Source organism: Urocitellus parryii, chromosome 1 (assembly GCF_045843805.1).
Source record: "Urocitellus parryii isolate mUroPar1 chromosome 1, mUroPar1.hap1, whole genome shotgun sequence".
Lineage (NCBI taxonomy): Eukaryota > Metazoa > Chordata > Mammalia > Rodentia > Sciuridae > Urocitellus > Urocitellus parryii.
In genome coordinates this window covers 9,956,425-9,971,253 of record NC_135531.1, presented here as the reverse complement: position 1 = coordinate 9,971,253, position 14,829 = coordinate 9,956,425, and the positions used below count along the sequence as shown (strand labels likewise).

The 14,829-nt window shown below is 39.6% G+C and overlaps 1 protein-coding gene across 2 annotated transcripts in view; it reads left to right on the top strand.

Moving 5' to 3' along the window:
- The window catches only part of Ctnnd2 (catenin delta 2), a 706,435-nt gene that overhangs the window by 352,992 nt on the left and 338,614 nt on the right, over positions 1 to 14,829 (top strand). For both annotated transcript variants that reach the window (XM_077795427.1, XM_077795424.1), the window contains exon 8: positions 6,904 to 7,159. In XM_077795427.1, coding sequence (XP_077651553.1) covers positions 6,904 to 7,159 — 256 coding nt within the window. The remainder of the gene's footprint in view (positions 1 to 6,903; positions 7,160 to 14,829) is intronic.

Genomic DNA, 14,829 nt, shown 5'->3' with positions numbered 1-14,829 from the left:
TATCTCCTTTGGCGTTTCTGTCAAAAACATTACACTTCAAAGTGCATGGGCTGTATTCTGGGAACCCCCTCACATCTTGTGCTCAACAGTATATTACAGGGGGAGAAACAGGCAGACCCTGGGGTCAGCCTGAGTTGGGATCCCAGCTCCACCCACTGGGTCCTCCACCTGCTCACCTGGGAGATGATGAGGTGGTATAGGTGTAATGGTACCTGCCACCTGGGCCGTTGTGCACAGCAAGTGAGACATTGTGTGTAAGCTCCTTACACAACGGCTGGAACAGCAGGAAGCTCTATGTAAATACTGATGATTATATCCTTCTTGTATTCCCATTCAAAACTGAAAATGTGCTCAGAATGTTGAAAAAGCATGACCATAGCATCGTCCATAGTGACTGTTATTACACACAATATGAGTTAAAGGAGATCAAATTATACAGGATTGAGTATACACTTAAATATGTAAAAAAGCATATGTATATAGAACTCAACATGAATTCTTTTTTTGAGGGGAGGTACTAGGTTTTGAACTCTGGGACACTTGACCGCTAAGCCACATCCCCAGCCCTATTTTGTATTTTATTTAGAGATAGGGTCTCACTGAGTTGCATAGCACCTCACTTATGCTGAGGCTGGCTTTTAACTCAGGTTCCTCCTGCCTCAACCTCCCGAGTCACTGGGATCACAAGCATGTGCCACCACGTGCGGCAACACTTTTAGAGTCTTCAAGCAATATATGACAAGAAGAAAACTGTAGAAATGGTTCAGAATAGGATGTTTTTGGCTTTAAATTTGTCATATATAAATTTAAAAATTGATTTAAAAAATTTTAAAAAAATGAAATTCCAAATAAAATTTTTGTTTTAAAAAATAATAAAAAATAGAATACACCTTCAATATATTCATATGCACAACCTCATGTGTAGTTTGAGAACTCTTGTGGGAATGTTTGCCCTTTGTTGATGTTTTCAGTACCTTCTTTTTCAATAAAAGCAGTGAAAGCAATATCAATGCTAATAATAATCTTCCCATCACTACTAATAATCATGAATTAAATGCTTCTGCCCACAGAAATAATATGTGAAGCTGAAAGATTATGTTAAGTTTACCCTTGACTATTTTCCTGGTGAGTTTAGGGTCAGCCTGTGCCAAGTACAGAAAAGTGCGAGTCAGTGACAATGTGGCTCTAGGTGTCCATGCTGTAAGGATCTGCTGAACTGTATACTGGAGATTTGTATCTCTGACACGATGGGATTGAACTCTCCTTTTTTTAATTTGTTCTAATTAGTTATACATGGCAGTAGAATGAATTTCGATTCGTTGTACATGTATGGAGCACACTTTTCACTTCTCTGATTGTGCATGATGTAGAGTCACACCATTCATGCAAGTGCCTAGGGTAATGATGTCCATCTCATTCCACCGTCTTTCCTACCTCACTGTTCCCTCCCCTCCCCACACTCCCCTTCTCTCCAAAGTTTGTCCATTCTTCCCATGTTAAGAGGATGGAGGCCATATTCTGTCACTTCAGCCATCATTTTTTCTGAGCTTTTTAAAATTACCTTATTATATGCTTATTTTGTATTTACCAAGATAACACGTATAAATGTGTTATGTTCTCACATTTGTCCATATTTGCAAATATATATAAAAGCAAAGCAAACAATATAAAAACAGAAATGTTTACTTCCTCTTTGTTCAACCCTACTTTACATTCCTCCCAACAGATTTTTACTGTATACCCAGATTCTTGTGTTTTTTTCCCATGCTTTTCTCCCTTTTCAGTAAATAATGTTTGTAGCCATCGTTCATAAGCAGAATGTTTCCTTTTATTTTAAAAGATGCATCACCTCCTCTTTCAAATATAATGCATTGAACATCTGTCTGTTTTTCCTTGATAAACCAGAGCTTTATTTGTGTAGCTCTACAGAAAACAGACAGATGATTTCATGAACCGCATAGGTGATGTTGGTGTCAAGTCAGCTGCAGTAGTGCCTCCTGCTTGGGGTCCCCAGAGAGAGCAGAGTCACCTACCTTGGAGTTCAGGAGCTCACTGAGGCGAGGAGGCTGTTTGCAGAGCAGGTGGGGAGGAGCATGTTTGCAGAGCTGATGAAGTCCAGTCCCCTGCAGATGTTTGCCACAAGGCATTTGTTGGATGGAGTCATTCTACAGGAGGTCAGCGGAGCTCCAAAGCTCAAATAACAGACATGTTCAGCTGGACAGAGATTAAGGGGAAAACGTATTGAAGGAAAATCCTGTAGCACAACAGTATTCATTTATCATCCTTAATGATGAGTCTGATTTGAATCAGCCACACCCAGGCCTGAAAAATCCACCAAAAAGGGGAGAGTTGAACCCTGAATCATTACAGCATTCACCCCCAATACCTTATGTACCCTCCCCTAAACCATCGGTTTCAACATTTGAATGCTAATACTACTAATAGCTCAATTGTTTTACATTTTTTGAATGTTAGGTGTCTAACACTTTTCATGTGCTCAAAGTAAACCATGATGCTATGAAGTCATGGGAAATTTTTTTTTAATGTATACTTTAAAAAAAATAAGGAATTACATAGTTACATTGCTGATGTTTGGTTTTCGATCAGTTTGATCCTCACACATTTTGTTTTGTATGGTTTTAGAACCCATTCTTTAATGTATGTGTCCCCCTGACACACCTATTGATATTTTACATTGCTCCCTTGCATGGATCATTCTCATATTTGTTTCAAATTAGCAGCACCAATTTGAATGCTGGTTTTCTATTTTGAAATTCTCATCACCTACCTTATTTATTGGGACCTAGAAGAAGCTTCAGTCATGTATTTGGGATGATACTTTTGAAAAGCCACTCATCAAAGTCAAAACTTTGGTGTGTGTTTCTTGTGAATTTCTGCTGTATATCATAGTAAATTCAGTGTAGTGAGAAGTTGTGTAGATGAACATGACATGCCAATTTGTAATAATTTTGGTCAATATGATACTATTTATTCCAATGATTAGTTCCTATTGTAATTCCATCTCTCTACCTTTAGTAGATATTTCCCTTACTTTTAGACATCTCATAATTTTTTCTAAGTTTTTAGACCATATTAGATAATTCAGTAGTATGCATCTTTGAAGTTTTAAACTTGGTCCAACAGCCATGGTGGATATAAGCATAGAATCTGGAGACAGATTGAACCCAAGGGTTAACTTCCCATCCTACCAGGTCTCAGCCAAACCTCACCATGTGGTTTCATCTCTCTGTGCCTCAGTTTCCCATCTGTAAGTAAGAATGATGTTTACCCTCTACTCAGTTGTTGGAGGAAACATGGGTCCACACAGTTACACAGAACTGACGACAGTACTCACCTGCAAGGAGCTGGCTGGCCAGGACAAGAGCCTGTGTCCACTGCCCTAGGTGCAGTCCCTTTGTCTGATATTGTGGATTTCAGCCTTGGTCATGGTGATGATAGCACCTCCTTTATTTAACATTTTCTCTGATCTCCCTCATTTCAACCAGGATTCCATGGGGCCATGGTTCTCTTGACAACTTTGGCCCTGTGTTGTGGAGAGCTCTGTAACTTTGTTCCATGCCAAGGACTATCCAAGGCTGGGACCTGAACTCAGTTCTCTAACTCAGAAGCTAAGCTGTACATGAGTTGATGACATTTCCCTGAAAAGGGCCAAAGTCCAAGACAGACAAGAACCTAATAACTTTCTGAAACTCGGCTCCACCTTCTCTTTTTTCTCATACTGAGATTTGCCTTCCTGCTTCCTTTTAATTGAACTTCACACCCTATTTCACATTTTTATACCTTTATTTGATTTATTTATTTTTATGTGGTGCTGAGGATAGAACCCAGTGCCTCACACATGCTAGGCAAGTGCTCGACCACTGAGCGCCAACCCCAGCCCCTATTTTCATGTTTTGATCCCTCTTCTGTTCTTCAGTTTGGGGTCTGCTCTTTGGTAGGGTTTGTTTTAAACTCCTTCTGTCATGTTATATAGTCTCTGAATTTATGATCCTTTGAGTGTTCGTGTGAAGGCACTCAGATTGTTCCATCACTGTTCCTCCTAACACACACACACACACACACACACACACACACACCAGTAACAAATTTCTTTAGACTTCAGTGTTATTTCCTGGTCTTTACCACTCTGTCCTCCTTTCCTGTTAACCATTGTGGATAATGTATTAGTAATGAATACTTCTGTAAAGATGAGGGCTTTTTTCTGAAAACTATTTTCAGCAAGATTGAACATTAATATTTAGTTTCCTGAACCAAAAAAAAATCCACTTCTCTGAAAAAAAATCAGGTGTGCTTAGTTTTCTCCTTTTGCCCTTGGTTTTCTGGCCAACTTATCACAACTGTTTTTAAAAATATTTTTAATTGTAGGTGGACATAGTACCTTTATTTTATTTATTGATTTTTATGTGGTGCTGAGGATCAAACCTAGTGCCTCACATGTGCTAGGCAAGTGCTGTACCGCTGAGCTACATCTCCGCCCTACACAACTCTAATAGAAAGTTTACATCTATTCTGTTTACATCTATTCATTTGCCTAGATTTTAGATTATAGCCATAACATAAAGCACGTTGTATAAAATTGTTAAAGTGTGAATTTTAATTAGACATCTTAGTAGTATTTTTGGAGAAATTATAAATACTTAAGAAATTGCTTAGAGACATAAAGCAGATTTTCTGATTATGCATGTGATATAAATTAATCTGATCTAATTGTTTTCGAAACTTATATATCAGAACAGCCCTCACCATTTCAAAATACTTCTCTTATGAATATATTCACTTTCATTTAGAAAACTTTTCTTAAATATTTTTTTAGTTTTTATTGCGTCACTTTATCATGTAACCTAATTTTTGATTATTATAAGATCGAGTATTGAAAGACACTTTTTTAAATTAATTTTTTGTTTTAATTAGAATTTGTTTTAATTAAAATTTGTTTTAATTTTGTTTTAATTAGTTATACATGAGAGTAGAATGCATTTATGTACTTTGATATATCATACATAGATGAGATATTATTTCTCATTTTTTTGAGTGTACATGTTGTAGAATCATATTGGTCATATAGTCACATATAAACATACATAAAGTAATAATGTCTGTTTCATTCTACTATCTTTCCTATCCTCCCCTGCCCTCCCCTCCCCTCCCCTCCCCTCCCCTCCCTTCACTTCCCTCTTCCTAATCTAAGGTAACACTCTTCTTCTCTAGTTTCCCCCCACCAGCACCTTATTGTGAATTAGCATTCACATAATAGAGAAAATACATGTCCTTTGGTTTTGTGGGATTGGCTTATTTTGCTTAGCATGATATTCTCCAACTCCATCCATTTACTGGTAAATGCCATAATTTCTCTCTTCTTAAAAGCTGGGTAAGATTCCACTGAGTATATATACCACATTTTCTGTATCCGTTCTTCTCTTGAAGGCACCTACATTGATTCCATAGTTTGGCCATTGTGAATTGAGCTGCTATAAACATTGACGTGGCTGCGTTACTGTAGTATGCTGATCTGCTGGTGGGACTGCAAATTGGTGCAACCACTATGGAAAGCAGCCTGGAAAACTTGGAATGGAACCACCATTTGACCCAGCTATCCCACTCCTCGGTTTATTCCCAAAGGACTGAAAGTAACCTTTAAAAGAGATTGAGGAGGACTTAGGATGTAGCTAAGCGGTAGAGTGTGTGCCCAGCCTTTCCTTAGCCTCTTTTAATGGTTACTTTCTCAACGCAACGTGTCTTTTGTGTATGTGTGGATATGTATATTGCCTAATGTGAGACAGGATAAAATAAGCTCTGAGGCGTGCTCAAGAAGTCAGAGTTGTGGAGTAGGATTCATAACTAGAATCTAATTCCACTTAGAGGGTTGTGGTACCAAGGGTCACATTTAGACACTGGCTGTAATCTGAGGATATTCTGATTCATAGTGCCGGAAAGCATGTGTGCTGATACTGATCACAGGTGTCAGCTGTTGGAGCAGTAAATCACTGTCACATTGTATTGGTCCAAAAGGTGGTATTTTCATTATATATATGTATCAATTAAACTTTAGAGGTTAAAAATGTTGAGAACCAGATAAAAATAATCACATAAACGATCAAAAAAGAGCTTAGGAAGCAAACTAAAAAATGAGATTCCGTTTGGCAATCATCAAACTGATGTTAGTAGCTGGTGTAAAGCCCTCTTCTGAAAAGCTGAGTCTGCCCATAGTTCCGTTTCCTTGCAGTTGAGGTGACGTCCCCCATGTCTATACACCTACCTTTCACCACAGGCATTTGTCCCTACACAGCTCTACTTGAGAAAGAAGCCTGCAAACATCTGTAGCAGTTACTTGACAGAAACTAGCGCAGCCCTGTGCAGCGCTGCACATAGTGCTTACGGAAAAGCAAGCCTACCTTTCCCCCCAGCACCCCACTCACACATCCTCCTCTTTTCCTTATTTTCCTCTCTTCGGGAAAATTAATTCATTTCTGAATGTGTCCCAAGCCCTTAATGATACTAATGCAAGGTGACCTGAGTGACCTCGTCCCGAATGACCTCAATTCAGCAGTGAGGCCGTAGCTGTCCTTCCTCACAGTGTTCCCTAGACTTCTGCTTAGCTCACATTTCAGTTGGATGCTCCTACCCTTGGATGTGGGTTAGCAATAGACAGGTGACAGGTGGATCCCTGCCCTGTTCCTGTAGGGTGTGTTTCTGAAGTAGCATGCTGATTACATTTGACTGGATAATATTGAATATGTGGTTCAGATATGACAGATTAACTATTTTTATTCTTTCGAACCCCTATTTTTTATGTGTGTAATGTTCCCCCCTGCCTAGACCTGGTTAACCGTTTCTGTGAGCAGGTCCTCAATTTTTTACTTTGTCCCTACTTTCCTGTCCTAGCCCCATCCTCCCCCGGTGTCGACTCCGTCCCCTTGCAGCGCACAGGCAGTCAGCACGGGCCACAGAGTGCCACAGCAGCCACCTTCCAGAGGGCCAGCTACGCCGCAGGCCCAGCCGCCAACTACGCAGACCCCTACCGACAGCTGCAGTATTGTCCCTCTGTTGAGTCTCCTTACAGCAAATCCGGCCCTGCCCTCCCGCCCGAAGGCACCTTGGCCAGGTCCCCGTCCATCGACAGCATTCAGAAAGACCCCAGGTGGGTAAAACCCTTTTTCTCATACCTGTGATGTCGGAAACGGTTTTATAACTGGGTGTTCATTCAACCGTGTTATAATATTTTTACGTCACTTCGGCATTAATGTCACTGGCTCTAAGTATGAGACAGTTGGCTTTACTTGGATTTTGTACTTTATTTATTATGGAACATGGGAATTTACAGTGGATTCCTAGTACATTGTGATTCCATATCATGAAATGATGGTCAATCTTTGAGCTGTGTGCAGTGGTGCACCCATGTAGTCCCATCGACTCGAGTGGCTGAGGCAGGAGGATCACTTGAGCCCAGGAGTTTGAGACCAGTCTGGGCAATGTAGCAAGACCCTATCTCAAAACAAAACACAAATGGAGATCTCTTGACAGGAACAGCTTTAGGGGCTTGAGGTTTCAGCCATTTGATGATCAACAGAAGCTCCTGGTGATGCAGTAGAAACGGAGGCTTGGAGATCAAAGGTTGTGTCACTTGGCTTCCAGTGCTGTGGTCTAAGAGGTATGCTTTTGTCTCTGTGGAAGCATCCTTTGTCACCTTTTGTCTTTCCACTTATCACTGTGTCAAGACAGCTCCCCCCAAATTATTGTAAAAATTATAAATTTGGAAATTCCCTATGAACGTCATTGGTCTATGAGAATAAATGCTAGGATGAACTAATTTGGGGATTAACAAATTTGGAACACAGTATATTAAAGAAATTGTTATGAAGTGTGTCTCTTTTTTACTTTGTTTTTTCCAACAGTGGCAAAGGATTTAGTGATGCTTTACTTTTGAGGTTCCAATTGACTCCCTGTAGAGTTAAATGATGTTTTATTCATAGCCATTGGCTTTATGCAGATAGAGTCTCATAAATACATATCTGCATCTGCAAGAACTACAGAAATATCAAATTTCTGGAATATCTTTATGGAAGGGCATGTAGCTTGACTCTGGTGGGAAACTTAAATTTTGTCTTAAGGAATTTTTACGTACAGTGAACACAGATTTCTGTGTACTAAATTGAGAAGTTTGCGTACATTCCTTAGCAAGAAGAAATCAATTTTACAAACATAAAAAGCAGAATGTTATCGTTTATGTATTCTCTGAGATAGATACTTTAGATCAAACCCACTTATAGTATCCTTGCTAAATACCATACTTGGTCTAACCTCCATTGTAAAATTCAATTGTAATAAATGCTTACTTTTAAGGACTACAAACCAGAAATATACTTGCATCGACAATGCTCACTGTCCTGGTTTTCTAGATTTTCAGTGTCAGTATCGGTCTCTGTAGTCTTGGTCCTGAAATCTGCCCTAAATGTTTAAGTATTCTTAATTATGTTTCATTAGAATATTCTTTGGAAAATACTTCTGCACTCTCTATTTTCACATAATTTTTTCTCAATATGCAACTGAAACTATGTGGAAATAAAACAATAGTAAGCCATTAAGAAGTCTGAAACAGAAAAAATATATTCTTGAATTGGCTGGCTTGTATTTAACATTGTATATTTCAATGGAGAATAAACATTTTATCTCTAATTAAAAAGCTTTACATTTTCATATTAAGAAAATTTGGATTATGAGAGAAAAAAATTTTATTTCTCTAGCTGCAAGTTTGCGTCTGTGTTTTATACTGTGTATTAAATGCATTTTATTTTATTAAATGGCATATCCTTTTTATTTTATATTACTGTCACTTTTATAGGCTTTTTTCTTCTTTCGCTGTATTGGCATGGCTCTTACCTTTTCGAGTTATGGATTATGTCACTTATATTTATCGAGTGCCTGCTATAAACCAGAAACAGTAACACCAACAAGAAATGTTAGAGTGAATCTGAGAATCTTTTGTGTGTGTTAAGTTTATATGCAAATCAGTGCTTCAAGAATTACAAGTTCAACATTATTTTTAAGAATGCTAAATGTTGGCCTTAAAAATGCATGAATTCTGAAAAACACATACCACCATCCTAAGCTTAGGCATTCAGACAAAATAGAGCCACATCTGGAGCTGCAATTGGATTGTTGTGGCTCAATATAGAAGTGAATAAATCTGACTTTATACAAAATGGAGCATAAAGTACAATAATGTCTTGTAGTTTTGAATTTTTTTTTTAAACAAAGGAACATGTCAAAATTTTCTTAGTGGAAACACATGCCAAATCTAATGTTCAAATCTGAAGTGTAATTCTTCTTTTAATAAAATTGTTGTGCTTTTTCCTTTAAAATGAATTTTTATTCTTCATAAGGAAATATTGCCTTAACTTCTAAGACTTGAAATTATTTACCTTTACTTACTTTGCATGATGACTTATGATTTACATTTTTTCAGCCTTTTGACTTTTTTCACACATTTATACATACATATACCTGGGAGAATGTATTAGAAGTTTGACATGTCACTAAACACCAAGCCCCGTAAGCCTCTTTGCCATTAGGAACATAGGTTTCTAACAGTCTGTTTTCTTACCTCTTTGGGTACTCCTCCTTTGTGAGAGGAAACTGGTGTCTCCCATGCTGTCCCTTGAATAAGAGGGGTCATGTGACTTTGGGGTGGTCACCTTGAAGCTGGGGGGCACACGGGCCAGTGGCTCCACTCCGCAGCCTGTGTTGGCATGAGTGTTTTGTTTCTTTACCAAAACTAAAAGGGAAAGGGAAACGCTATATTAAGGTCTGTTGTGATTTTCCGAGGAGGGATGAATGGCAGAGCCGGGTGTGTGGGTGAGAAGCTGGGAAGAGTGAGCAGCACTAACGCCTCCCTAGATGCGTGTCTCTGCTGGGTTGTTTAGTTCTTTTCCAGTGCATGGCTTGTCTATCTTATTAAAGACCAGAATCTTTTCTCTATTAAGGGGCTATAATGTTATTCAGGCAGAAGTTTTCAAGTAAATTTGGCATTTTAAAATAAGAATTTGGAGTTAGGAGAGCCTCTGTTCATTCGTTGGACTTTAAGCCAAAGACAACCTGTCAGCTTTGAGTTAGTCTGAGTCACAGGATGGAAAGATTGTTGCAAGGTTGGATTTTTTTTGTTGATGGTTGGCTCATGAGGATTTGAGGCAGAACTTTGGTCTTTTGTGCTTTTAATTGTCCTATCATACACACCAACAAAGAGGGCACAGAAATATTTTACCAAAGGGGTGGTAAAATCCAGCTTCTCTTTTAAAGTTGGCAATCACTGGGAAAATAGTTTTTTATACATATAAAATTAACTTTACAGGTGTGTTTTGTTTTTAAGAAGCCTTTATTTTGTAATGGCATGCCATCTTGCATCAAACATGACTTTCCTAAGGACTGTTAACATAGCGAATTCGTTTTTGGATGTGTGCCCAATATCGAGTCCTATTTGTTCCTATTTCTGAACATGTGAGTCAAATACAAATTCTGAGTTAAATTATATGGAAGAGGTATCAGTGACGTGAGTCATAATAACATTCTTATTTTGAAATTCTAATTAATGAAGTAACTAGAACAACATAAAGCAAGACTGATATTCAAAGATACTTTGGATGTAATAACTGTTCTTTTCTACAAAAGAAGAGAAGTGCTGGCCAAGACAGTTCACCAATATAATGCATAAATTATAGCAATCACAGCATACTTTTATTATGTTTGATAAATCCCTTTTCAGGGTGATGTATGTCTTGATGGATGTACACTATCTCAAAAGCAATTTTCAAACATACCACAAGAAATCTCAATTGATGCAAATGTGATTTACAATAAAACTTTTCTTTTTGTTATTCATCATAACAGAAAAAATGCATACAATGGCATATTTTTAATACAGCTATTGGACCCAAATTAGCAACTGCATTTTCAATTGGCTTTTCAAATTTATTCTCCATGGAGTTGTTTCAGCCACAGAGTTGATCCATAATATAAAAGAAGGAACTTCTAAAGAATTATATGTATATTCCTACTTTATTTCCTATTTTGAGGTATTACTGAAAGTTATTTTGACATTATATTATTGGATCTCAATTAATAATATCACTTCTAAATATTATATTATTATGTAAACCTCAGTAGGAAAAATGATTTTCAAATACTGGTTTATTTTATATTTTAACAGTTTACAGCTCACACACACCTAATAAGTAGTGAACTGAATGTTTAAGAAGCAAAATATGGTTTTTTTATATGCGTTTTCTTGAAAGTAAGATGACAATAATGTCTCTAACTGATAATGGAAACAATGACAATTAAAATTAATGAGTTTTACAGCCACTCTCAGGGTTAAACTTTTCATATTAACTAATTATGTTTCCAAAAATCCCTAGCACAGGACTTTTAATAATGCCTGTTTTACATAGGACAAAACTGAGACCCAGAGAGCTAGAAATGGAACCCAAACCTGACTAATTTTTAGCCCTGTGTTTCTAACTGCTGTGAGCATTGATGCCAATATCACCAACCAAACAGAATATCTTGTCTTTCCTCGTGTGTCTTCTGCAAAGCTATGAATCAATTATACTCACCTCAGGTTTTTGATTTTCTTTTCAACTTAAATGATGGGGCTTTATATCACTTCCTTGGAGGTGATTCCATTATTTGGTACTACAGAAATCGTTTTTTGGTTCCTCACATTTTTTTTTTTTACCAAGTGTAATTACTATCACTTTTGCTCCTTGTCCCTTGAAAACTTGAAAGGCATGCTGTGTGTCCCGCAAGGTTTCCTCCAGACGTGGCTGGCACCAGCCCAGAGAGAGAGCCCTGTGGCGATCGTTCCTTGCACCCCTCCCTCCAGGTATCTGTCACGGCAGTAAAGGTGACTTTTCTCTGGAAAGTTCTAGGACAGACTAGGCAGATACGGTAGCAGCCTGAACATGGCCTCGTGCTTTAAGGAGCTTTCACAGTTGTCCTGGAGAGAAAGTTTCCTCCAGAAGGACCCTCTGTGTTGAGTAACTCAGAGGAGTGCTGAGAGGCGCAGTGGAGAGGTGGAGGGTGTCCTGCAGCTGAGAGGGACAGAAGATTTACCTGGGAGAATAGGAGAAAGCTTTCCAGGCAGAGAGGACAGTCAGAAAGAAAGAGGGCTGGTGGTGGAGCAGGGAGGACCATTGGAAACACTGAGGCCGGGTTCAGCTGGACTTTGGGGATATGCAGGGAAACCTCTGGGCGTCCCTGTCTCCCCACCCAACCAGGATGCAGTGCCAGCTGGACCTCCATGTGGACGTTTCTTCTCATAATGTTATGACTGTTCTGTACTAATTTCCTAGGGCTGCTGTCTTAATGTGTTTGGGCTGCAATAACAAAAATACTGCTCATGGTTCTGAGTTCCAGGAAGTCCAAGATCCAGGTGGGCGGGCAGACTGCCGTCTAGTGAGATGGCACTTCTCACTCTGTGTTTTCCTGTGGAAGGGGCAAGGCGGCTCTCAGGGGCCTCTTTGGGAATCCTAATCCCATTCGTGAGGACTTCACCTGGAGACCTAATCACCTCCCCAAAGGCCCCACCTCTCTTACTGTCACTGTGGCCATGGGGTTCTGAGAGTTGAATCCAGAGGGGCCTCAGACATTCAACAACAGCCGCTACTATCACAAATGATCACAAACTCGGTGGCCTTAAATCAGTAAAAACGTATTCTCTCAGGTGTGGAGCCTGGAGGTCTGAAACCCACAAGCCACGGTGCTGCCTTCCTCCAGGGCTCTATGGGGGCCTTCTTCACCTCCTGCTTCTGGTGGCCCCAGACATTCCTTGGCTTTGGGCTCAACACTCCAGTCTCTGCCTCTGTCTTCACGTTCTTTCTTCTCTGTGTTTTTACCTACCTTTGTCGTCTTCTGAAGACTCCAATCATTAAGACTTGGAGTCCATTCTAATCTACTGTGACCTCATGTTAATTACGTCCACAAAAACCCTATGAATAAGGTCACTAAGAAATTCCGGGTAGACATGAACTTGGGGAGACACTATTCAACGATTACACACACACCAGCATACTAATATACTACACACACCATAAAATAGATGTACACTCAAGGTAGAACTTACCATAATAAGGTATGCTAAAGGTTAAAACTTTTAAACTTTTTTTTTCAATTTTTCATCATAACTGTCATTCTTTATTAAGAGCAATGTGGTTGACCATGTTAGATCTGAGTTGTCACCATATTTTACTGGTTCATGTGGCTGATGTTTATGGCTGTGGGCCTAGGTAGCTGGGCCAGTGTGTCCATTGTTTTGGCTTTTGGACATGCTTGAAGTATTAGTGCTCTCTTGTTCATTTTGTGAGGGCTGGTTTAAAAGTAGTTAGTGTCAACCAAACCTCACAGGGACACACATCAGCAGCAACAGGTGCCCGTATGCAAGGACATGGAACTAGCATGGATATTTCCAACCACTGTGCCATGTTGTACCTTCTACTGAGACACCATCAGCTGAGATTCGGACCCAGCAAGAGGGCCAGGGCCAACCCAAAGAGTAGCTATGATGATGTTTTGTTTCTCTATTTTGTTTAGTTAGATAAATGAGCAGACATTTGAATGTTCTTTCCTCCCACCCAGGGGACATCTTTGCTCAGTCCTGAGCTGCATACTGTCTCTCCCACAGGAAAATGGTAGATGTGGCCAGTCTTCTGAAGGGTATCAAATACAAGGGTAAAAGGATCCTTACCAAAAACAATTGGGACATGATCTCTGCACGGTCCTCAGTGTCCATGAGGTGAAGTGGAAACCATGGCAATCCTTCCTCATGAAATCACTCTGACGTCAATATCCTTGGAATACCTCCAGGCTTAGGGTGGTGGCAGGGAGGTTATTGGTCAGTTTTTTCATTGCTCTGACCAATATACCTAACAAAAACAAAATAGAAGAAAAGTTTATTTGGGCTCCCAGTTTCAGAGGTTCAATCCGTAGACAGCTGACTCCACTGCTCTGAGCCTGAGGAGAGGCAGGACACCATGGTGGAAGGAAGGGTGAGGTGGAAGAGAGCAGCTCAGGACATGACAGCCAGGAGATAAAATATAAACCTACTTCCTCCAGCCACACCCTACCTCCCAAGAATTACCACCCAGTTAATCTTTATCAGTGGATTGAACAACTGATTAGGTTGCACCTCTTGTGATGCATTCATTCTGTCTCTGAACCTTCTTGTACTGTCTCATCCATGTGCGTATGGAGGACACCCCTATAGAGACCACAGCAGTAAAGCAATTTTAAGTCATTTTAAGCTGTGGTTGCTACTACCACCCCTGTTTCTGCAGCAACTCCTAATCCTGCCCACAGGAGCCCCTCAGTTTGGTTGAGATTGGGGCTTGGGCATCAGATCCACAGAGTAAATATGGGAAGGTATAGAGGCCGTGAGCTCTCTGATTGGAGCACAAAAAGCGGTCCAGGAGCAGGTGCTGGGGCATTTCCTGTTGGAGACCAGCAATATGAGAGGGTGTAGGAAAGACCAGAGCCGTGGCCAGTAGGGAAGGAGGAGGAGGGATCACTGAGAGGTCAGAATTAGAAGGTGGAAGAGGAGACTTCATTACAAAGCACTTTTTTGTTGTTGTTTTATGAGATTCTTCTTTTCAAGATTTCCTTTATCAGTTTAAAGGAAAGTCATGTTTACACATCATACTTGTCTGTGCCAATGTTGATTCTTTCCATTCTAAGATGCTATTTTGTCTCCTGTCTTCAAAACTATTTGGAGGAGTAAACAATTGCATTTTAAAAATAACAACTGATTTCTAATCCTACATC